The 26448-nt window shown below is 34.8% G+C and overlaps 1 protein-coding gene across 1 annotated transcript; it reads right to left on the bottom strand.

The window, feature by feature from the left end:
• Nucleotides 1-11246: 11246 nt before the first annotated feature.
• On the bottom strand, nt 11247-21667 carry LOC104903704 (hypothetical protein). Its single transcript, XM_019251900.3, has 8 exons — nt 20154-21667; nt 19805-20002; nt 14671-14757; nt 12697-12879; nt 12455-12625; nt 12291-12344; nt 11941-12084; nt 11247-11663 (listed from the first exon to the last, which is right to left on the bottom strand). The coding sequence occupies exons 1-8, from the start codon at nt 21417-21419 to the stop codon at nt 11280-11282; spliced, it is 2487 nt and encodes an 828-aa protein (XP_019107445.2). The 5' UTR covers nt 21420-21667; the 3' UTR covers nt 11247-11279.
• Nucleotides 21668-26448: the final 4781 nt, after the last annotated feature.

The following is a 26448-nucleotide window of genomic DNA, read 5'->3' as shown; positions in this document are numbered from 1 at the left end:
TGATGGATATGTGAGATTGAGAGAATAGTAAAAACAGGTTGAAGTATTTCATAATTCAATTTCAGTGATATGTTATGGAACATTTTTTTTCAACTAAAGTTGATGTGTTCTTAATCCCATCAAAGGAAGTGCAACTGATTCTTGTGGAAGATAGGGAGTTTTGATAGTGTAGTTTGTACTTCCTGAAGTTTCCTAAGTAGAAGGTAGTTTTAAAATAGTTTTGGGATTTAATTAGTTGAGAAATCAGTAAAAACACCCCTTATAATTACAAAAGTAATCTCTTATAATTACAAAAAAGTAACCCCTAATTTCAATAAAATTAACCTATTACAAAAAGTAACCTAGACTTTCAGTAAAAGTAATCCCTATTTATAGTAAAAGTAACCCCTTACAGTTACAAAAATAACCATATTTTCAGTAAAAGTAACCCCTAGTTATAGAAAAGTACCCCCTTACAGTTACAAAAAGTAACATATTTTTCAGTAAAAGTATTCTATTATAGTAAAAGTAACCCCTAATTATAGCAAAAGTATTCTATACTTTCAGTAAAAGTAACCCCAATTTATAGTAAAAGTAACCCCTAGTTATAGCAAAAGTAACCTATACTTTCAGTAAAAGTAACCCCTATTTATAATAAAAGTAACCCCTATTTATAAAAAAAAAGTAACCACCTTATAGTTACAAAAAGTAACATATACTTTCTAGTAAAAGTAACCCCTTAGCATTATAAAAAGTAATCCCTAGTGTCAGTAAAATAACCCCGTAGCATTCGATAAAGTAATCTCTAATTCACTAAAAGTAACACCTTCGCTTTGAAAAGCAACGCGTTTTACTTTTTACGAATAAATGAGATTACTTTAAATATATAATGGGGATACTTTTTATGAACTAATTAATGGGTTACTTGTACCTTTCTTATGATTACTTTCTATAAACATTTCAAGCTATTGTATAATAATTAGAGTTACTTTTGCGAACATATGAGGTTACTCGAACAAATAAACAAGGTTACTCAAACATGTAATTACTAATTAGGGTTACTTTGTTAACTAATGAGATTACTTTTATAATATAATGAGTCATATTTGAAAATATATGAGGGTTACTTGTACAATAAATGAGTTACTCGTATGGTAAATAAGGGTACAAATACTATTATGAAGTAATGGTTCCTCGTATCATAAAATAAGGTTACAAAATTAAGGGTTATACTCATTCAGATAGGGTTATCTGAAAACGGATTCACGCTTGAGTTTTTTTTAAAGGGGACACGAGCATCATTATGGGCTAGCTTGAACTTATTATTACTGGCCAGTCCTTATTTATCAATGTGTAAATTCTAGAGAAAATTGGAAAAAAAAAAGAGGAAATAAGAGGAGAGAGAAAATAAGGCAAAAAATAGGAAAAATGAGAGAGACATCAAAGAGAAAAAAAAAGAAAAAGTAAAAAAAAAATAATGGGAGAGAGAGGGGGCGTGAGAGAGGGGAGGGGGGTTGAGAGAAGGGGGGAGGGGGTTGGCCACACCATTACTTGAAGGTGTGGCCCGCCTCATATAAAAGTTTGTGCACTATAAATTGTCTCTAGCTGCACAATTTAAGAGAACAGACAAACTATTCTCTACGATTTCACGCATCGAACGCCGACCCACCTTAAACAGTAAATTACCATCACATATATATTATGAGCGCTACATCCGACGACCGAATCTCAGCTCTTCCAACCGCGATAAGGCAACACATATTGTCCTTCCTACCTTTAGAGAACTCTATGCAAACATGTATCCTTTCATCTTGTTGGAGGTATGATTGGCTTAACCGCAACTATCTTGAGTTCAACTATCAATTCTTTAGCAAGTGCGTTGAATACCATATCAATAACACAAAATGCTCTATAGAACCCCCTGTGATACTTATGTCACAGTATATTGATTCCCTTGAAAAATGCCTTATAAAGACCAAGCAATATGACCGCCCAATTATTCCAAAACTTGGACTTCATCTATATATATTACCTGAACTTATGACAAAAGTTATCTCGTTTCTCGGTAGATTGAAGGCCCAAGAGCTACTTCTTTCAATATCTTCTGCTGATACGGATGTAACAATTTCTCATTGGTTACTTAAATTGATTTTACGAACAGAAGTATTAACGGAATTGGATCTAATAAAGTGTCGTCTACCGAGTAAGTTGTCCTGTGAATTCAAGTACCCTTTGCGCCTGCGTAAGCTCTATCTTGACCAGGTTCATATAAAAGAGGCAATTCTTGACAAAGTTATTCCAAATTGTACTGCTGTTGAGAGTTTGTGTTTTCGATATTGTGAAGGGTTTGAGTCGCTTCGGTTATTGAAGCTCCCCAAACTAAAAGAACTAAAGTTAATATGGAATTCTGGATTGAAAAGTGTCGACATCAATGCACCCAATCTTCACTCTCTTAATTATATCACTTGGGGTTCTCTAAGTTTTGACTCTGTTTCTTCAAGTAGTGCACATGTGAACATGAATATTGAACAACTTTGCTATTTGAAGGAGCTGAATCTAGCCTTCTGCGGTTTTAATGGGCCAATTACGACTTCAATGCAATCTCTTCAAACTTTGAAGATCCGTTGCTGCATTGGTTTATATGAGCTCGAGCTACATAGTTGTGAGAAATTAGCTTGTTTTGAGTTGAGTGACAGTTACATAGATGATGAATGGTTGAATAGACAGTTATCTCAACTCCCACACCTTAAGATTTTGAATATAAAACAATGCCAAGGATTGAAGCATTTGAAAATCAAACTGAAATGTCTTGAAACTTTGAGTCTTATAAACTGTCAAAAGTTGGACATTGTTGAGATAGATTGTCCCAACCTATCCTCATTTTCATGTTCGCCTAAAGGAAGCATTTTTAACCACTCATCAGAATCTGCAAGCACGGTTAATGGCGTTGACATCTGTGGCTCGTCAGAAACTATTCCTTATAAAGTATTAAAAACTCCTTTTATTTTCCGCTATACATGAAAATTCCAGATGATTTTATTTTCGGTGCTATATTATGTAAAAGTTTATATTAATACAAGTACACTATAAGATTTATATTTATACTTAACATAATGCAAAATAATTAAATTTGTAAGCTACATTTTTCTTTCGCACAATGCCCATCTAGTTACGATGTCTCTACTCTCTATATTTGTTGTTCAGTGGTATTAATGTAATTTTTATTGAGGTTGGTTAAAGGGAGCAATACATTAAGCTAAAATTTGTTCTTCTTATCCATTACTCAAAGTAGCATGGGGATGACCAATAGAAACTTCAACTTCATGTAATTATGTTTGATTCATCAAACAATCAACCTCAAGTGTCATTGGAAGATCTGACAGTGGACTAGTGGAGTTCAAGTGTTGACTACTTGTTAAAACTAGGTTATGAACCACTATGGATTTTTTTTTGTAGTTTCTAAAATGCAATTTGTTTGCTGTCACGTATATTATTATACTATGTATATTGATGCCTGCATGTAAAATTTTTCAATCAATTTTCGATAAGTTTCTGTACTAGGTGCCTTGTCTTGTTAATTGACATACTACTGTTTCTTGAACTACAATGGTACAAGTATTCTGTACCATGCATCTTTTTAGTGTCCAACTTGTACTTTTGGTCATGACTCATTATGACTCTAGATTCAAGTAACATGTACTTTTTCGTATGGCAAGCTTGATCATTAGCTTGATGTTATTTCAATGTTGTCCATTTGAATTTGACATTTGTACCTCATTATTTCTTCTTTTCATATCTCACATCATACCTTTTCTATTATCTCCTTATTTTTTATCTTCACTCGTTGCTCTACTTCAAAAAGTATTTTTAATCTTGATTCATGATAATTATGGGGTAAAGACATCTTGATAAGATGATGAAAGAAAAAGACGCATCAACTAAGGGGGAACATGAAAAGGTTGGACTGAACACTAATACGTGAAAAGAATGAAATTAATGATTTATTGTACAAGGAAAAATACCAAAAGATGTATCAAAAAAGAAAATGAGGTCCGAATTAATGTTTTTCATCTTTGATCTCTTATTTATTGACTCTAACTAGTCGTATTGTATGGTATGACTCTTTTTTTCAAAAAAGAAAAAAAGAAAAAGAAAAGGAGAGTAAGACACTTATTTTGAATAAATTCTGGAGTTTAAGTCATGTGAAGAAAATTATGAAGCTCTTAATAATCATTTTGGGTTACTGAACATGCGAAGATAAGTTATTTGAAAGGGAATACATTATTCGGTGACACAGAATCACATAAAATGCCACAATGAAGAAAGTTCTACGTTATTCAATTTGCAGAAGTTGAGCTTTTAGAAACCCTTGTCCGTGGATGCTAAATCACTCAATTTCTTTTGAGCTTTTAGAAACGATTGGCGTGGATGCTAGGGCAGTTGGGAGTAGTGGTGGTGCTTTGGCGTTCTCAAAAATATCTCTCAATTTCTTGGCGCCTCTCAGGGTATGCAATTATGCATTCCACTCCAGCTTGTTGTTTGTTATTTTTTTTTTTCGGTGAAATAAGGCATAGCAAAATAGCAAATAGTTTAAGAGTTATTACAATCCGAGAGGTATGCGTTCATGAAAGGGGGATGGGGAACCTCCTAGTTACATTCACGCAATCCTCTATCTTCCTAGCCTCCTTGGCTAACACGTCTGCCACCATGTTCCTGTTCCTACTTAAGTGGACAATGTCAATCTTGGTGAAGCGCCGGCACAACTCCCTGCAATCATTTACTATGTTAAAACAATGGTTGTGTGTAGACCCATCCTCTAAAATGCTCTGCGTCGCCTGTAGACAATCAGTATACAAAATACAGTTGAGAATATTATGTTCCCTCGCAACTCGAAGGCCTTCCCTAATCCCAAGCAGTTCGGCAGTCAAAGAGTTCACAGCATATGTCATTTTGCAGAAACCAAGAACCCATCTACCCTGTTGATCTCTTATCATGCCCCCAATCCCACCGGTCCGAGATATAAGTAAAGGAGGCGTCAGTATAAATCCTATGGATGGGGTCCCTTAGTTCCGGTACCACACTTTGTCTTGGGTTTTGAAGAGAGGGTGGGGGTGGTGTTTCAGGTTGTTTTGAGTTAACAGTAATAAACTCGGTCGTCTGTTTGAACACTAGGCGGATGAGTAAAGTGTCTTGGATTCTCGGCTTTCCCTCGAATACCACAAGGTTTCGGGCCTTCCATAACTCATGGCATATCCAAGGAAATAGGTCCTTCCAGTGTAGGCCCCTAACTAACATGTTGCAAAGGAGGTTTCGTTCAATCCAATTGGGAAGCGTTCCATTTAGTAGGCTCGGGTCTGGGCAGAGTTCAAGCCAAACTTTCATGGAGGGAGGACAATCTCTCAGGATGTGAATAGTGTCTTCCTTAACGTACCCACAGCACGGGCAGGTAGGGCTTGGAACAATTTTCCGAACCCATAAGAGGTTTTTATGAGGGAGGCGGTCTCGCCAAGCAAGCCACAGGAAGAACTTGATCTCAGGATGTTGTTTGTTATTTGTTATGACATTCTTTACTATTCATATTATTCTTGTTTCGCCTTTTTGCTTTGATTTGAGCTTTTTGGCCGATGATATACTTTGATTTGGTTATGATAGTGTATAGATTAGGACCACATATAACCAAGATTAAATTCATTTATGTAGTTTTAACCAATATATTTAAATCACCTAAAAGTGTGTATAATTGTACAGTTTTGGGTTGGTCTAGCAAAAAGTAAATCTAGATTTAGTTGGTTTTAAATTTGGGGCAATTGGTCCTTAGACTTGGTTGGTGTGGATTTCCATACCAGATGCTCTTCGGATGACATGCATGGGAGGAGCAGTGTGTTGCCGCGTGTCCGTGGAAAGCTGGCCCATTTATTTATTTTTTAAATAAAATTTACTGTCAAACGACACATGTACTGGTGAATTAATGGAAAAGGAGAGTGAATCACAGTGTTTTACTCTTGGCAACTATAAACTTTGATCTTGTGATGTCAAGCCAAACTTACGCACCATCGGGGATGTCCACGTGGCCTGTAGGTTATGCTTTTCAGATTTAGGGGATTAACAACAGTGTTATTAACATTACAAATATTTGTAATGTTAATATAAAAAATTCTGCGGATAATTTTTTTCAAAAATTACAGTAATGACTATATATTTTTTATCTATAAATAGAGTCCGATTTCGACATATTTTACCACATTTTTTTCCAACCTACTTTTCTTTCTAATCATTGAAATGCATAAATAATTATTAGATTTATCACAAATTTAAATATAAATATAAATTATCGACTTCATTTTAAAAATAAAAAAAATTTGGATAGAAGAGAGAGTATATGGTAGAATATAACAAAGTAAGAGAGAGAAATAGAAAACAAAAGTAAGACTAACCCTCCCATTATGAGGAAAAAAGATGAGTTGGTGGGAGTTTACTGGGATGTGAGGTTGAGAAAGAAGGAAGGAAAGAGAATGACAAAAACCAGACTAACAAAGACCAATCAATCCATTGGTGATGCTCTAAGTGGCAAGTTGATTTTTTCTAGGAATTATCTTTTATATCAAAACATGCATCATAAGCCCTAAATCTATACAAATATATTAAAAGGCGTGCGAAAGAAAGCTTATGTGCCACGTGGCACTCTCCTCAAATTTCTAATGCAAATGTTTTATGTTTATATGTACTCCTCAATTTTTTTTTAAAAATGTGTAAGCGCAAGGTATCGAGCACGTGACCCTTAAAATGAAAAGTAAGAGAGCTTAACCATCAATACACTATGGTTTTGTTGTCTAATGTTTCAAATAAAATATGATAAAGTCTTGTAGTAATTGTAATTAACTAAAAAGACTTGAACAAGTATATACATTTCTAACACTCTTATTACGTAACTTACAAGAGAATATTGATGTCATATTCTCTTACGACGAGTCCTTTTAAGGTATATTGTTTTCAAACTCAAACCTTTCAATATTTTTTTTTAATGGACAAAAAATATGAAAAGTAGCAAAATAAATTATAAATTTTAAAATAATAACATATTTGTTGATTGTAACTGACCCAAGACATCATTCGGACAAAAAAACTAGTTATTTATGAATATATGGTCAATAAGTTACTGCTAAGGGCTAAACTACAAACAATAATCAATCGACATAAATTATTAACATTCTTTCACGAGTAATTTTGTCATTGAAACCAAATCAATGGTATTACATCTATATCTATACAAATATATTAAAAGGCGTGCGAAAATAAGAAAATGTGTCACATGGCGCTTTCCCTAGCGAGTTTTAGTTCATGTAATCCATGTACAATAAAAGAAATAAGAAATTACAAAGTACAAGGTTTGATCCTGAGACCTCAAGTACATATACTAAAGTTTTTAACCACTAGGATAATTTGTATTTAGTGTTATTATCATAAAGTAGTATATTAATAAATGAATTGTTTTCTTACCCGGAGCATAGCCCGAGCCTAATAACTAGTTAATATATTATAAAGCATTTCAAAATAAGGAATTGTGTCATTTGGCGTTCTCCCTAGAGAGTTTTAGTTCAATATACTAAAGCTTTAACCACCAGAACAAGTTGTATTTAGTATTATCATTTTAAAGTACATTATTAATAAATGGATTCTTTTTCTTACGCGGGGCATAGCCCGAGCCTAATAACTAGTTAAGAATTTACAAAATGTAAACATAACCTTATGGATACATATCCACTAGCTTTATATGCACGTAATGCGTGCATTTATTTCAAAACTTGTTATTCTATTAAATATTACTACATTTGTACTATAATTATAATTAGAGAACGTATTGTGTCGGACGACTTTCAGGTGGTTCCAATTTTTTTTCAGGTAGTCTTCATTTTTTTTCAGGTGGTTCCAATTTTTTTTCAGGTAGTCTTCATTTTGTTTTCAGTTAGTCTTCTTTGTTTTTCAGTGGGTTTTTGTGCTTCAGTTAGACTTACTTGGGTTTCAGTTGGTCTTTATTCTTTTTCAGGTAGTCTACATTTTTCTTCAGGTAGTCTTCATTTTGTTTCAGTTAGTCCATTATTTCTTTCAGTTGGCCCATTATTTCTTTCAGTTGGTCCAACTGAAAGAAAAGAAAGTCTAACTGAAAGAAAAGAAAGTCTAACTGAAAGAAAAGAAAGTCCAACTGAAAGAAAAGGAAGTCCAACTGAAAGAAAAGAAAGTCCAAATGAAAGAAAACAAAGACCAACTGAAAAGAAAACAAAACACTAACCTCTGCTTTCTCTCACTTTCTCCTTCTTCTTCATTCCTCTGATACTCCATACAGCATCAGTCTTCGGTTGTTTCTGTCTCTCTCTCTCCTTCGTGATGTTGTTATTGATGCTTTTCGCCGCTTCTTTCGCCGGAGATTCTTCTCTTCTGTCGTTGAGTAGCCACCTGGTGCTACTCCTGTTGTTGGTTTTTGTGGATGGTTGTCGTATCGTCGTCCCTGCTTTGCTCTCTCTTCACCCGCGCTGATGTGGTGCGGTGCTCGGCGCCACCTCCCCGCGTTGTTTTCGTCCACGTCTGTGCTCAGTCGCCGTCGAAGCTTCGAAACCCTTCTTCCTCACCAATGATTTTATCCGTCGAGCAAGGGTTCTGGTACTTCTTGTTATTGTTTTCGTCTGTGCTCAGTCGCCGTCGAAGCTTCGAAACCCCCGGAGTCCATCTTAGTAGGGTGTTGTTGCTGGTTTCCTTTATGGCTTCTACTGTGTTCGACGAGAACCCGCGCGCGTTAGGTTGGACTCAGTCAGTCCGACGGAAAGTATTGGGTCAGACGGTCTGACCCAATACTTTCACTTATAATTATATATCAAATAATGTTAAAGATTAATTAATAGTTAGACGAATTAAAATTGTTCGTTGTAACTCAATATTCAAAAGGAAACAAAAGAAGGAGAAGATAGTAATATATGTGATACAAAAATTCAATTCGATATACACTACATTGTTTATCTATCTTTAAATTTAATTCGATCGTCTGATACAAGAATTTGTTACTCTATATGAGTACCAGCTGATTGGTGCGTCACAAATATAGTAATATATGTGTGTGCTCACTTGATGTCAACCAGAGTGGCGACAAGTTCGTAGTGAAGACTAGGGTCTCACAATCAGCTGCTCGCTTATTCTTCAAGAATTTCATTTACAAGTTACCAAATAAGGAGGTGCCTATTTTCTTCTTACCCCAATAGTGGCTTAATTCTAAGTTTCCAATGCTCATTGTTGTAATTTGTACGTCGTAACATCATTGCTATAAGCGTATAATCTTTTCCATGCTAAATCACATTATTTGTCTGACAGCCGATCCTTGAAGCTAAATCAGTCGTCGTCTTTCTTGATAAAAATTACCGCCCACTTCGTATACCTTCAGATGTGAAATCCAAGTTAAGACAGTTTATGAGGCATGATCAAGAAAGCTAAAGAACTGATCGTAATAAGTCTTCTGCAGCCACTTAGTACAAGGCTACAACCCCCAATCTCTGAGAAGTACGTAAACTAGCAACAAGATCTGGCCAGAGCGTTATTACTTGAAAAAGCTAAGGCCTAAGGTACCATAGAAGCATTAGTTGTAAAGTATTACTTAGCTGACGTTGAAGCAATCGACCATGTTTCCAGAATCTGTGTCTTCTGTAATCTCTGGTCTTCTGTAATTTGGAAGTTGCTTTAATTCAGAATCTCTAGATTAGTAAGGCAATCTTGTTGTGATGTAATTTTCAGTTGTTCCGAGTGGTTTTGGTTATCTTGTCTTCAACAAAGAGTAGCTGGATCAGGAGTACAATAGTTGTATAGAAGTTTTTTTTAAATAAATGTTTATGCAGCTTGACTTCGTCAACTTATTAATCTTGGACTATATCTGCGTAATACTCAACTATTAGAGAGTTAAGCATATTATAGGGTACTAATTTTGCATAAAATTGCAGTTTACTCACCCAAGTTTCAAAAGTTGCATTTTGTTCATTCAAAGTACAACCCTCTTAACTTTGAATCTAATATACAAAAGAAGTTGTGTGGCCCAAAAACTCGAATGACAATTATACTTTACAGGACAAAAATTATTTTCCAATGGTAACTTAATCTGACTATTTATGGCTCCCTAAAAAAATGTGATTTTTCTCCAAAATTCTCCAATTAACACTTCTCGATCTTGCTGTGCTCTCAAGCTCCCAGAAAAAAAATCCAATAGTTCCAGATACCAACTGCAATGATAAATTTTCAAACTTGTTAATGTTTATTATTCAGTAATTTTTTTTCAAAAAGGTTTTTTTTTTTGGCAAAAAATGTCAAGGAACAGGAGTCTCCCAACCCCAAATCATTATTACTATGGATTCATCATGTCCAAGACTAGGTCATGGACTAAAAACAATCATGGCAGAAGATTTCTAGCTTGCCATGATTATGATCCTGAAGCCAACTCCAGGGTTGCAAGTTTTACAAATGGGTTGATGTTGAAGACCATACAGAGGGGCAGAGGGATCTAATTTTGAATTTAATGGAGGAGAATACGTAACTGAAGAATGATCTATATACTCCAAAATTCTTATTTTCATTATCACATGCACTAGGGATAGGGTGATTCTGAATTGATTACTTATGTCTTGCTTTCAATGGGAATTGAGTCTAGATGGATTTGCTTATTCAATCAAGAGTATGAATATCTCTATGAAAATAAGTAGATAGGATTACTAGAAATTTGTTGTGATGCTATGATTAATGTCTCTTTTTTGTATAATTCCATGGTAATAGGTAGATTGCTTGTTAAGAGTATAGATACCCGAGAGAGATCTTTGGTATTTCAAGGGTTCATTACTCCTTTTGGATTATTGATTATGTTTATTAGGATGAGAATTATTCATGTATTATTCGCGTGCTAGTGGGAATACTTAATTCTAGGTGCTTTCATTGATTAATTTTACCTCGTGTGTTATTACTAATTATCATAGTTTAACGTTAGTAATAGTTCAACATCTCTTTCACCGTTGTTTGTCACTTGTTTAGTTAATTATAGTCTAGATTTCTAATGTTTGATACCGTTTGTCTCGGTGGATATCTTGACTTGCTCTGCTACCTAATTAGGAGGTTCGTTAGGAATTATCTTTGTTAGGTGTGCGACACGCCTATCAGTTAATCTCAAGTTAGCAATTCTGTGACAAACACACACATAACATATAAAAAATGACACACAAAGGATTGGCATGTACTTCAAAGTACCACACACAGTCTTGAAAGCTGACACTATTACAAACTTATGGACACTCTGGATTTAGACCAGAACCGCCATACAAAAAGCAAGGACCTCGCGCTTCATCTGTGATAGGAATGATTCTGGCATTATAACACTTAGGATTAGTGACTAAAACTCTTAGCATTGACATGTCTGGAATCTGGAGCATCAATGATTCATCAACATATCTAAGTGCACACACATAGCTCGCGTTGTCTGAGTTGGGAAATAATCCGTTACCCATATCAGTTTCAGTGTGCTCGCCCTTTCCTATCGAATCGAACACTTCTCCACCCCATTCTAGTCCCTCAGCTCCGTCGTCTATGTTCGATGGGAAAAGGGACGCAGGCCAGTATCCTATTTGACTGCCTCCAAGTCTAAGCCACCAATTTTTAGTCAAGCCATCCTAAAATGAAATATATGTTTCCATTATCAACAATATAATTATAAACAGCTAGAATGGATTTGGAAATTCATTATTCGTCATATGGAATTTTGTTAGACTAGTCACAACTTGCGACTTCATCCACATATATTGTTTATCTAATAAGGTAGGTAGTGTTAAATTGACGGAGTCGCAAAAGTAGAAGGGATTGAAGCACAAGATTGGACTTCAGACATATGACATATGATATCAATCTCATTCCCTCCTCAAAAGAGAAAAAAAAAAAAAAATGAAGTACCTGGTGAATTGTTAATCTGAATACATGCTTGACACCGCTTATGGTAGAGACTTCTTCCAAGGGGCTGCCCAGGGCAACTGTGTTGTTGACTTGAACAAAACCATCACAATCCATATCCCAGCATCTGTTCAAGTTATTGTCTATCTGTTTCGAAAACAAGTTTTAGACCCTTCGATCCGAGTTGAAGAGAAAGATAAAGGTTGATTAATTAGTCCTAGATTCTATGTATATGGAACTAGTAAAAGGTTGTCTCATCTCCTGAAATTTTCAGTCTTTATGTAAGATTTACTTAGTAACAGAGTTTTTTAGAGTAATTAACCACCTAGACAAAGAGGCAAGTGATTTATTACCGTCCAATATATGAAAAGTCTAGGCCGAGAATCACCATAACGCTTAGGATACACCTGTATGTGGAGAGGATTTGAGGTGATCATCACTAATTCGTTATGTATGCAAGCATAAAGCAGCTTTATTGGATGCAAATATGCAATGCAAGTTGGTTTAATTTACTTACAATCCAACCAGCCTCAAGAAAAACCCCTGGAGTTATGCTAACTATCATTGAAGATGCACTCAAGTCTGATGGTCTTGTTACAACAGGTTCCCATATGCTCAGTAAAGCGCTTCCCCCATAAAGCCGTGAACCACCATTCGAACGCAACAATGTATGATGAACTTTGGCAAACTATTGGAAAAGCAATGATTGATCAGTTTACACGAGAAAACGACTGGCAGTTTGAACATTAGAATACTTGCCTCATAATGAGGGACTTGTCTTGCGTCAGATGATTCATTCAAGGATGGAACGTCTAGGACTTTCCTCCTTCGAGTGATAGGAACAGTACCTACAGCGCACATATCGTTCTTATGCCAATGCTGCATCAGCTGCGGTGAAGAGTTGCTTTGTTCCGTCTTGCTAGACAATGAAACAGGATTCATCTATACATGCAGTCACATGTTACAGTCAAGCTTTTGTAAATTTTGTGTTTTAAGAAGTATTCCACGGAACTTCTTGATTGTTTAGGTAAATATTACAGAGAACAAAACTATCACAATCCATGTCTCAGCATTTCAAGTTATTATCAATGGACCAGAACTTGAACAGTACTATAATGCAGTTACCATATGCAGTTAAGCTAACCCTTACTATCTGAAAGTCACAAACTACTCAAATTAGCATACATTTTCGTTTTACAATGCTCTTTCTTGTATAATGCTAAAACTGTAAAGCAATATAACAAATCATGTATGCTATCACTGTCAGATTATAATATTCGGTTTCAGAATTTACAGTAAATTTACAAGTCATATCGATTGGGTCTTTACACAAAGCATATATTATGATACATCCCCAACTACAAAGCATATAAACATAATAATCAGACTTGGTGAGCGAGAGTGGTAGAATTTGTTGGAAATAAGAAAGTTTTGAAACGATAGATTAAATTACAAAGAGAGAGTAAGATCACTCTTTGCAAGATCACAAGGTTGAACTTGAGTCATGGTACTATTACAACCACTGAACGCCTACTTGATTAGTCCCTTCCAGATTAACACAATGATTCTCAAATCCACTCGCCCGAACTTGAAGATCGGAACCAGTCAAGAGCAACACAAAATTCTTGATTGGAGGAAGCACGAGGGAAGGCTCAATGTATCCAGATAAGAATAAGTAAAATAATGACAACTTGTCAGAGGTACTTATGAAGGTAGAAAAATATCCTACAAAACTCACAAAAAAAAATTATGTTCTGCATCTTTGGCCTGGTGCCTAAACGAACACACCACAAAACAGCTTAAAATTTCGAAAATACACCCAATTGGATAACTCAATTTTGACTGAAATAGTAACTTATGAGTTATGACTCGACTACAATCAACAACAGTCGAAACTAAATACTATGACTACAGTTGGATTAATCTTTTATGAGTTATGACTCGACTACAATCAACAACAGTCGAAACTAAATAATATGACTACAGTTGGATTAATCTTTCACAATAAACATGTAGTCATGTACTACAAAACCAAAATATGACTTGACCCGATTTTAACCTATAGCCCACATCAAAGTTGAATGATGCATGATCGGATTCTAACCCAAGTTGAATTGATCAAAATGGACACTGATCAGGTTCTTTTCATGCCAACTTATTGAGATTATAGATGTTTACAACACTTTATTTCTAGTAATTTCTTAATTCCTAGTATTTGTTCCTTTATTCCTAGGAATTCTTTTGGCTGATCCAAGAATGATAGGGCCTTGTTTGTCTTCTTGTAGTTTTGTGATTATGTACACCTAACCTTTCTCTAGAAGCTATGTTTTGTAGATGATCTCTTTTATATATAATAGGAACAGCAGCATGTATTATGTACATCCGTGACACAAAATATTACAAAGAAAGATCAATAGAAATAGAAAGAAATCTGGAACTAACAATTTTCCAGTTAAAGCCAAAACTTGAGTCTTTGTTTCTTTTCAAAACTCCAGGCATATGCTTGATCTTTGTTGCCAACCCATCCTAAGCATAGTCTAAAAATTGGATTAAAACAGTCCACATCTCATTTATCTTCTTACTTGTGTGCATGGAGAGTTAGACGAGATTCAATCACGTCTTGGGTGCCTCGCAACCCAAAACTTCGTCAACCAAGCATAGTTAGCATCTACATAGTCACCTCTATTTATTCTAGAATATTAATACTAATCTTAATGGCAAAAAGCTGAAAACCTGTATCTTGTGATCCCTGAGAAGCGGATGTCTCAAAGCTGGCTGGCTGTAGATATCAACACATTCTACCACCTCACCGTGATCCCCCTGTAACGGAAAATTTACCGAAACAATGGCCATTTCAACGTTCAAACCAAGATTGAAAGAAGTTTCATCAAGCTAGTTAAACTAACAATCAAAAACTGTAAAATACTCCTACTGTTTAACCCACCAAAAAAATCAGGAATTTTTTTACAAAACCAATCTAAACATTGAAAATAGTTGGATTAGTATACCATAATGGTTTTTCCTCTGGCATGAAAAAGATTCAGCACTAGTACACCCAATAGTAAAAGCAGATAGTTCTTCCACATTGTGTGAAACTTGCGATTTTTGTAAGCTAATATAGGCTTGTTGTAAAGTTGTTATATACTACATATTGTTCCATTAATTTATGAAGAGGGTATAAAGTAAGATGGCTTTGACTTTTTCTTTTTACAAGTGCTTGACTTTTTTGTGCTGATAACATTTAGATTTGTTTATATGTTGCCAACTTGGCATGGAGAGTGATATGATGAACTAAAAGGACAAGATATGCTAAATTATAGAGATGCAATAAATCAGTCACGGTCAATAGGAGAAAAACGAAACAGAAACAGAAACAGAAACAAAAATCAAAATAAACATTGGTTTTCCTCTATAAAAGCCAAATAAGAGCTCTAATTCGTAGAATTTGTTTTTGTTTTTTTTTTTTTTTTTGGTAAGAAGTGGCCCGAATCCCGCTCAGGTCTTAAAGGTCTAGACACTTGAGAGTAAGGGGGAAGGGTAAAGGGATGCCTCTAATTGGGATTGAACCCCCGGAGGGTGCTCTCCTTACCACTAAACCAAGTACTACTTGGTAATTCGTAGAATTTGTATACTAGTAATGTAATGAATACTAATCAAGTACGGGAACATTGAGCTTGCATTTCGAATACAGTGGACTTTTCTTGCTGTAAAACAATCCTCTTATTTAAATTGTAAGGCAGTTATATAAATCAATGTTGGTATGAAAATCTTAGTGTTCCGGAATGATTCAAAATCATTCTATGCCATTAAATTTCTATGATCATAATATTTATGACCATTTTAAAATGTCCATCATTTTATGTTGGGAAGACAGTGGAGCATAGAAATGTTCGTTAAAAATAGCAAGTGTGCGCCTCATCTAACGCTTCAAGGTACGACGATTGCCTTCTCTCTCTGTCTTCATTTCTAACCAAAGAAGGTGGCTTCACAAGCATGCTCTGACGGATTTTTTTACTAAGCTTGGGTAGAGAACAGGTCAGAAACTTCTATGAAATGCGATTTCAAATTCTTTCATTATGGAGTATACAAACTTTAGATTTATGTTGTTCAATCTCATTCTCTCGGGTACTCTTGTTCGAACATGAGTATGTATTCAAGTGTTCAAATCAGCTATTTTGTGATAAAAGTTCTATGATTTTGGCCCAAAATAGAGGGTGTAGCTTTGGAAGTGTCCACATCAAAGCTAGATGATTGAGACCCAGCAAGAGTACTTGAGACGATTGAGATCCGGCAAGGTACTGGAGACATTGAGATCTGGCAGGAATACTAGAGTCAAAATGAAGAGCAACATAGTTTTAGATGATACTCTCGAGATATATGAAACCATTTTTCGTTTTGTTATAATTTACGACAGTCCTGGTATATTTACAGCTAAAAGGTCTATTGATAGAGATTATTGTTACAAATTATGATGGCTTTGTGCTTTTTATTTGATTCGTGACTTGTGAGACAACCATGTAAGTCTCTAGTGTTAACAAGAAACAGAGAATTTGAAGTGTTGAGAAGAACGCAGGATTCAGTTGTCTGATCAATGTTACCCAGTATCCACATTCATAGCCTCGCAGATGACGATATCGAAATCATCTTATCACAACAATGGACGAAACTAGACACAAGCTACAAGAGACGGGAAGGATGAGTTTTCTAGGAAACCTGATTCCTGGATCAATTTATGACCCATTGAAGATGCAGTCTCTAGTATTGCAATGTAAGCCAACATCAAAACTCAAAATTTCGGAAGCATTATTGCTCGCTATGGCAAAAGGTATAGGAAGACTGCTACCATTAGATTTAGAGCTTCATACCAAATGAACAAAACATATGAATGATCTGCTAGCCGTAAAATAAACGAGTATCATTCAGAATTCAGAAACATAAATACTACTTGGCCGGTGGGCCATAGATAGAAACACAAAGAACCTTGTTATGACCAAGCTCCATACTACAACTACCTATGTTTTAACTTCCGATATGCAAATGTCACAAAAATTACCATCCTAGTACTTTGAGTAAGCATCCTGGAAAGTGAAAAACAAGGGGAAAACAAAAGGTTATTTATCTTCTTCAGTTCTTCTTAGGCCCTGCTGCGTTCTTCTGAAAAAACACCATATTCCCATCAATCCGTGCCTTAGAGAAGAAAGTCGCTAGCTTTGTGTCATCTTCGTCTCCTTTTTTATTCTCAAGAGATACATGTTCAAGGGCATGCCGCCAACAAATGATGACAGGAGATCTCCAGCAACCACACTTTTTCATGCCTTTCAATGGTTTCTCATAAGTGAACTGAATATCAAAAGACAACCAAATTACGATCTCTTTGAATCATTCAGAACCCCAGTCCCTCTCTCCTTTACTTTTTTTTTTATGATAAAACAAAAAGTTTCCATATTTAAGATAAACACGAAACATATATAAAGTGCACCATAGAAACTAAATGTCTAGCCAATGACAACTTCATGTGCATGAACAAGAATCATTGCTCAAAGTAGATTCTTCTCCCCAGATCCTTAATATCGCCCTATATCTCACATACTTCTCCAAATTACCACATCAAATCTGGCTGGAATCCTAGGCCGAATTCATACCACAAATTGCAAGAAATGAACACAAGGAATTCTTTATTGCAATGAATATGACACTTAAGACAAAGAGCCAGCCAAGGGAAGGAAGTGTAACAACTTAAAGTTTTTATTAACAAGTTTAGGAATTTACCCGTCTCAGCCAGCCAACAGCACTATAGATAATTATTTGTCCTTCTAGAAACCTAGAAGTTTATATGGCTGTCCAAATTTCTGAGAGCTCTCTTCATAAAGAGAACCCCTATTGAAAAGTGCAACAGCAATCCACGTAAACAAAGTCCAATAGCGAATGTTTAAAATAAACTAGCATGCAATTGTAGGATTAAAGCTAAAGTTTTCTCTACCGGACCAAGTTAAAGCTAAAGTTTTCTTACACCTTAACACTCCCCCCTCTCCCTTCACCCACCAAAATCCTTCCCTTGCTAGGGATCCATATTAGAGGAATTGAGACAATAGTATGTTACTCCCTCTGTCCCAAAATACATTTTCCAAATTTCCATTTATGTTTATTCCAAATACATTTCTCATTTGCTTGTTTGAACTAAGACCAATTACGAAAATAATATGTGCCAAACATTATGTGCCAAATGAGATAGGAAACACCTGTTTATAATGACATCATAAATTAACCACCTGTTTTTTAATGTAGTTTAATGCAATTGAGGTCCAACTAACCATTATGTGCCAAATGAGATAGGAAACACATTGGGGGAGTCAGGGGAGGTGCAAACATAGTGGGGGCCCTATACGGTCTCTTAAAATTGGGCCTTTCATATTTAGTTCATAAAAGATATTAGATTCTCAATTAAAAAAAATACTCTCAACATATCGAATAATTATAAATAAACAAATATTTAGATATAAATAGAGTAAAGTTTATTGGAAAATCGCAAAAAAAATATATATATATAGGAGTATGAGTAGAAATTAATGAGAGAGAGTTAGGAAGAGAGAGAAGAGAGTAGCCATTAATGGAGAATTGAGGATTTGAAGCAGCCAAAGAAAAACCCACGCGTGATGGTTTATTAATGTGAGTAGGTGATGAGTCAGCAGTCATAATTAAAACAACAAAAAGTAAAAAAAAAAAAAACTGCTCCTAACTAGAATTGAACCCGATCCCCTTTGTCCCATCCCTTACTACTTTACCACTGATCCAAATGTTGTCCTTCTATTTTTCTTTCAAACATTTAATACATATAATATATTTCGGGGCCCTATATTTTTGGGGCCCTATTCCGTCGCCTATACTGCATGGGCCAAGAACCGCCCCTGTTGGGGACGGAGGAAGTATCATGCAAGCGTGTCTTCTCTTCAGCCCATCTTCGCTCATCTCAACTTATATGGACTTAAATTTACTTAGTTCAACTTATTAGCCCACTGCTTCACCTATTAAAACCTATTTTAGCCCTTATCTGGAACTTATGAATTCTTATTAGCTCTAACCTAACCTTATTTGACCTTATCAACCCTTATCTTAATTTTATTGTTCCTTATCTGATTAATCTGAACTTGCTGAAATTATTACCCTGAAAAGGTGACAATAAGGTGGAGAGAATATACAGAGCCTAAATGTACTTTGGAAACCTATGTATCTATCTTAAGATAAAGTCCAAGTACTGAGACCACCTCATACTAAAGTCTCAAGTGAGACCACTTCATACTAACATACTATGTATCTATCGTAAGAGAGAGTCTCATGCCATACTTTTCCCTACCATAATTCTAAGGTCAAGTTGTGTGTCACAACTTACAACTCACAAGAAAATTGTCCTATATCTAAAATTAAATTTCAATCCTTTCTAATATAAAGTCCCCATGTTATTATTAACCCAAGGCTAGTTTAAGATGTATATTATCGACAACCTGACTTCTAAGACTCAAAAACCAAGTCCAGAAAATCGCAAGCCACCAGCATATGTAATCTAACTCCCAGCAAAAACTCAAAATTTATCCCAACTTCAAAATATGTACCTTTCCAATGTATGACCAGAAAAATAAATGCAATAATTTCACATCCAGTAACCTCAAAACAATTCAATGAAAGTTTATAATGAGTAATATTTTAGTAAATGTATCTCTGTGTAAAATATTTCTTTAACCATGAGTTATCTTTATCTAAACATCACACATCAATTGTGACAAAATGTGACAGAATTGATATAATATAAGAGGAAAAATATCATGAACCAAAAGGAAACAAAAGTAAGCATAAAATCTACAAGTTAAAATACCTTCAGCACTTTCAGAACTGGAATAAAGTCATTATATATAGATATAGACTCTGGACGAGGTGCAAGCCACAGAAGAGCCTCGATAAATTTGACAGGGGTACGCTTTATAAAAGATGCACGAAGCTCCACCATCAAATGCTTGACGTGATGGAGGGGAGGCCGAGACTTGATCCTCACTTTTTCTGGAACTATAAGATCCTTTTATTGAAACCATGACCAAAACACCACCATGAAATATATATATTATTAGTTGATCTAATCTACAGCATTGCAACTTTATGGATGAAGTGTACCATTGCAAAAAGAAAAACAAAAAATATAAACAGGCAAAAGAAGCATTATGTGTTACCTCTTCAAAACTAATAGAGATTGAAAAGCGTTCACAGTGGCCTAGCGTTGCGAGGCCCTTGATTAAGTTAACAAACCACTTGTCAACTTTGACATCAGGCTTTAGGTACATGCTAACCTCTGTCAATTTCAGAGCAGAACCCTTGGATTTGAGAGATATAAGAGGATCATCTTCGGCATAGTGAAAGATTTTTAAGTTGGGAGTCTCAAGTACAACAGTTAACAAATCTAGGCAATGCTCAAACTCCAACTGGACCAGCTTTGGACATGAAATACAAATATCTCGTATACTATTGCACTGATACAGAAACAACTCTTCAAGGACTGGAAGGCCTTCAAGAAGCAAACTTAGATCAAAATCGTCTAATGGAGCGCCAACTAATTTCAGACGTTTCATGTTCTTACAAGCTGAAACCTCAACGTCCCATAACTCAAAGTCATAGTCCAAGAAACCTTCATTCACATAAGTGAACTCCAAAAGATTGGGTGCATCAATCTCAATCGCTTCGAACTTCTTAGCATCAACCTCAACATCAACTTTTACAAGTTTTGCAAAATTAAAGAGCTCAAGTCTTGTCAACCCATGACAATGTTTGAAGGTGAAATCCTCAATATTAGGGAAACTATTAGCTAGATGTTCCATAACTCCCTCATCTAAGTACACATTGTGAAGATTTAGCTTCTTCAGGGTAGGCAACTGGGTATTCGACAACGAAGCAGAATCAAGATCACATCCTGTCAATTTCAGTTTTGTGATTGAATTGACACTCAGTACACGCTTAGGCAAACTATATCTAGGATTATTTTTATTCCCGCCAATTTCCAAATTCAAATATCTGACATGACAATTAACAGCACAATCAAGCCAATGATCCAAGCGAGATTTCAATTCCAACCCATAATAAGGCATATATAATTTAAGCATTTCCAAATCCGACGACCTCGATTCGAGAGTTCGATCAAGAAACCTATAAAACTCTTCCCTTTTTCTAGCGATTGACTCCCTTTCCATGATTATAGCAGCATCATTGTTGTCATCACAAGGTAAATTAACACCATTCAAAAATCTATCAAGCTGAAAGTGAAACTCACCCAAGTTCAAAATTGGGAGTTCAATCCATAATGCCCGCCAACTGCTCGATAAAATGCTTGATCGAACTGCATCCCTTGTTGACAGATATGAAAGTATTTCTCTTCTGATGTGCTCTGGTAAGTTGGAAATTCTATCTGAATTTGTCTCAAAACAAACCTTCTTCTGCATGTTCATTTAATGCAGAATTTCTATTTTTGAATGCGGAGAAATGCAGAAATGGGAATATGAAATCAATTGCAGTTAAGAAAGGTCAATTGAAGCAGTTGGATGCAAAACCCTAGACTAGCGAGAAATGCCTAAAAATCCTCACAAATTTGTTGAATTTTTGTAAATACAGATGGCAGTTTTTTTTTTTTTTTTTTTTTGAAATTAAATCAGATGGCAGTTTTATAAATAACTGAAGTAAGTGTTTTTTTTTTTTTTTGCAATGAATGAAAATAAAACATTAATATTATGTTTAGGGATGACTATCCAATCCGGAGCCAACCCTAATTCGCTCTGATGTGAAAGAAAAAGTCCGAGTTGACTCCATCAAAAAAAAAATAATCCGACTCCGACTCGGAGGAGGGTCGGAGTCGAATCCTATTAAAAAAAATTCGACATTCGATTTCGATTCCTGAACGTAAGTCAATCTTTGAGAACACACTCGCTCTATTCAACTGGTCGAATAGGTCATCTATTCTAGGCAAAGGATATTTGTTTTTGATGGTTATATTATTCAACTCCCTATAATCGATCCATAGCCAGATAGCCTCATACTACCATCCTTTTTCTTCACAAATAACACAGGAGCTCCCCAAGGTGATGCATTAGGCCTAATATAACCTTTATCCAATAGTTCTTGCAATTGCATTTTCAGCTCACTCATCTCAGGAGGTGTCATTCTATATGATACCTTAGATATAGGTGCAGTTCCAGGAACTAAGTCTATGGTGAACTCAACAGCTCTCGTAGGTGGCATACCTGAAATCTCACTTGGGAACACATCCATAAACTCGTTCACAATTGGGACATCCTCAAGTTTTACTTCAACTTCCTTACTCACATCCTACACACTACAAAAGAATAACTCACACCCTTTTGTCATCAATTTCCTCACTTGCATAGCAGAGATAACTCCAAACCTCTAGGTTTCCCAAAACGTCTATAAGAGGTCAATTTTCCCAAAGGGTTTCTCAACATTACTTTCTGAATCTCACAGTCGATATTAGCCGTGTAAAGACTTAACTAATTCATCCCACGAATCACATCTAGGTCTCCCAAATTAAATTCTATTAAGTCAGACGGAAAGACACAACCTCCTATCTTCAAAGGCAGATTTCTAAACGACTTGGTACACCTTATGATTTCTCCGGTAGGAATACTAATAGAATTAATGCTATTTGCTGCGGTGATATTGCTGCGGTTTTACCTATACGCAGCAATATAACACGCAAAAAGAAAAGAAAAAATAGAAATTGACAATATTGCAAGTCAATTTCTTCATAATCTACTAACCCCAATTGAATTTCCTCAATCAAACCTTAGTCAAATCACTGAGCCTTTAACTCCTCAGTGGCTATTACATCAAGTGTAAATCTAGACAATGCTATGAACTTGCTATAATACTCAGAGATGGTCATGCTCCCCATCCTAAGGTTGGTAAACTCTTGGACCTTTAGTTTCCTCATAAAAGCAGGGTAAGAATTTTCCTCTTAAAGCATCAATAAAGGATTCCCGATTAAACTCTTTCACAATACTAAGTATAATCTCATTCTCTTTCCAACATAAGTCAGTCTCATCTTTCAGATACAGTATAACTTGACCTACTTTCATACTCTCAGGACAGTTCACAGCCCCAAAAAATCTTTTCAAACGCCCTAATTCGACTCTCTAAGAGGATAGGGTCAGCTTACCCCTTAAGGTACGGCGGTTTAATCTTAGCTAGTCTCTCAAACATGTCCCAGCAGAATCGAGACGCTCAACTCTTTCGAGTCCAATTCTCTGCCAATAGGCGAATAGCATAATCTTAAGGCACAATTGTTTGACACTCTACTCTGTGACTGAAACTTAACGACTCTACTTTAGGTTCCAGCATAACTTACATGCCCATCTAAGAAGGCGATATTTGATTTGATCATTAAAGATCGCATCAACAAACAATTTCTCATGAAGTTACTATAACACTAAGTTCACACATTATGAACCATAAAAACCATATGTTCACGCATGAATAACATTCACATTAATAATCACATAAGAATCAAGTGAAATCAATCACAATAAATAAAATATATATAAAAAATATTCCCCTTTTCGCGTACTAAAATATATTCTCACTCAACTCAAATAACTAAATAATAACTTTCATTCCTCAAACGATAATAAGAATATTTTTCTAATCCAAAATAACCAACTTATTCCTCAACAATATAAAGATGCTAAAGGAGGAATTCAAACCATTGTAGCTAAGCTACTTAATCAACTACTAATCTTAAAGCATCAATAAATACTCTATGGAGTTACATTATCTTTTCTATCCTTACTTCCTTTATACCTTTATGGAGTAAACATTTCATTTTCAAAGTCTCCAGAGTTTTCACTATAATAATAGTAATAACAACAATAATAATAATAGTAATAACCTGAATTTCTAGATCTAGTAGATCTTCGAATCCTTTTAGGTTGATGTCCATTTTCATCCACCTCTAAATCAATCACACCGCTTAAATAAGGCCTTCAAATAACATTGTAGCTGTCCTTTCAGGTTTGCATTGTAGTACGATCAAACTCTTGAATGACTTCATATATCGCTAATAGGGATACCTACTTCTAACACATAATGCATAATGATCTTCAGGCTAATGTAATTATGACTTCCAGGCTCATGACATCGAACATTCTCATCATCACTCAATACAATTGGGTTATGATGGCTTCCTACTCTATTAACTTGCCTGACAAACATGGTTAGGGATCTACAACAAAAATATACAATAGTATTTTAATACTCTCTCTAAACACATTCCCAACAATAAACAATAAGGAGTAACACTAATATCATATGCATGAGAACATAACACTTAGCAGACAAGAAAAATATAAACAGTTAATAGGGAAGAAAAAAATAATCATTCATCATTAGAAAAGAAGAAAAATAATAATGCATCTTTAGCAGGGAAGAAAAATAATGATGATGCTGAACTATCTATTCAATGCAAGCATATAATATTTCTATTCTATATGTCCTTCCTATACTACTCATTCTCACAATGCAACAATTTAAACATTAAAGGCATGAAAAATAATGCAGACACTCTTTATAAAATAATAATACTTAACTTTCTATAAAGAAATTTCAACTAAAGAAAAAAAAATCGGACCTTATGAAATTCGAAAAAAAAGATTTCGATTCTAAAAAAAAGAAATTCGATTTCCTTAAAAAGAAAAATTTTCGGACAATATCCTAATAATAATAAAAAATTCGGACAACTTACAAACGTAAAAAAAATTCGAACTTCCTCTAGGAAAATTTTCAGTCCTAAGAAAAAAATAATATAATACTCCCTCTGTTTTTTTTTTATCTTTCTCACTTAGAATCTTGACACTATTCATGCATAGAGAGAATCTTCTCAAATGTTCTCAATTTATAAGAAAAAACATAGTCATGTGGGGTCTTGTTTGATTCGTCTCAATTTATACTTTATTAATATTCAATCGTTATAATTTTTACTAATATATAATGAAAGATATTTAAGTTATAAAACGTGCATTGGAAGACGCGCACAGGAAAGTGAGAATGATAAAAAAAAACAGAGGGAGTAATATATATTCCTATAAGTTTTTCAAAATGAATAAGTATGAGCAATTTTAAGAATTTCTTCAAATAACTAGTAAGTTAGTTAGTTAGGCGCCTAAAATTTTTGAAAATAACCTAAAGCTCTTATACCACCTTGTAACACACCGATACTTCTCTCTTTTCAGAAATACCTTAATAATATACAAGTAGAGAATTACCCAAGTATTATCTCCCGTGTGATAACGTATCAGCTTATTCAGAATTTTACAGCGGAAAATAAATAACAAATCTTTAAACTTTATTATAAATAAATAAGTATTTAGAAACAAACCATCTAAATGAGTCTACTCAAATAACTTAATAAAATACGTTTTTATTAATGCAGAAAAATAAATTATACTAGTTACACATTCTCTCCACTCCAGATTCCCAATGATGCACATCTGCGAACCTGTAATGTCAATACTATACTGAATCTGCTCACCAAAATGGATAATCACAGGATCAATAAGGCAAAGCAATGATCACAAAAACAAACAAAAAAAACGTAATCAGCCAAGCTGAGTACTACATACTAAAACATAAGCATTCCTAACATGATACTACATAATTAACATACAGGGATAAATAATAATATAATCATATAATAATCTACAGATAACTTTAACTGAACTAAACTCTAAACACCTTTTTTATTACTTTAATGGAATAGTTATTGGAACTGAGTTATCTTATCTACTAATGCCTCACCTACGAAGACGAAATACGGGTGCTACTAGACACTACAACGCATTTCAGATTGACCTGCGATATCGAGGAACTTTTGCTAACTGAAAAAGGAATGGTGATCAATCCATCTCCTGTAAAAAGCCATGGGCTACCACCATGTACTCCAACTCTTAATGGCCAACTCTAGACGTGCACCAGTCTAAAGTCTATAACTCCTTGTTACACTTTACGTTCTTTACAAGTTATTACTTTTATGACACACATACAAGCAACACATAATACAAAGCAAACATGCACAACTGAACTTTTTATCTTAGGATTTCATAAGTGATCACACTTTACAATCCAAGACTTACTTTCTTTTAATCTCAACTTTCTTATTTGTTGAACCTAGCCAACAATAATCTTACCTTTAAAAAGGCATAACTTATCAACTTACCAAATAAGGCCCATAGTCCTCATAAGATAGTGAAAATAATACTTGTAAGGGAATACATGAATAACATGATTCAATCTCTATAACATATATTAATTCCTCATGCGAATTAGTAAATACAATTCCCTTTCACATGCTTGCATCAACAACTCCATACAAACATACAATCTATTCCTCATAACAAATCTCAAACACATGCTTGCACACAGGCATGAAACATGTAGCAATCCAATACTAGAAATCATATATGAACATATAAA

The sequence above is a fragment of the Beta vulgaris genome, chromosome 9 (genome assembly GCF_026745355.1).
Source record: "Beta vulgaris subsp. vulgaris cultivar EL10 chromosome 9, EL10.2, whole genome shotgun sequence".
Classification (NCBI taxonomy): domain Eukaryota; kingdom Viridiplantae; phylum Streptophyta; class Magnoliopsida; order Caryophyllales; family Amaranthaceae; genus Beta; species Beta vulgaris.
The sequence above is the reverse complement of the archived record's forward strand: the minus strand, read 5'-3'. Positions and strand labels throughout refer to the sequence as shown.

Coding starts and splice junctions, on each gene's coding strand:
- LOC104903704 (XM_019251900.3), bottom strand. CDS start 21,419: ATGAACATGCAGAAGAAGGTTTGTTTTGAGACAAATTCAGATAGAATT. Junction 20,003..20,153: donor TCTCTATTAGTTTTGAAGAG/GTAACACATAAT, acceptor TTTCAATAAAAG/GATCTTATAGTTCCAGAAAA. Junction 12,626..12,696: donor GACAAGTCCCTCATTATGAG/GCAAGTATTCTA, acceptor CTTTTCCAATAG/TTTGCCAAAGTTCATCATAC.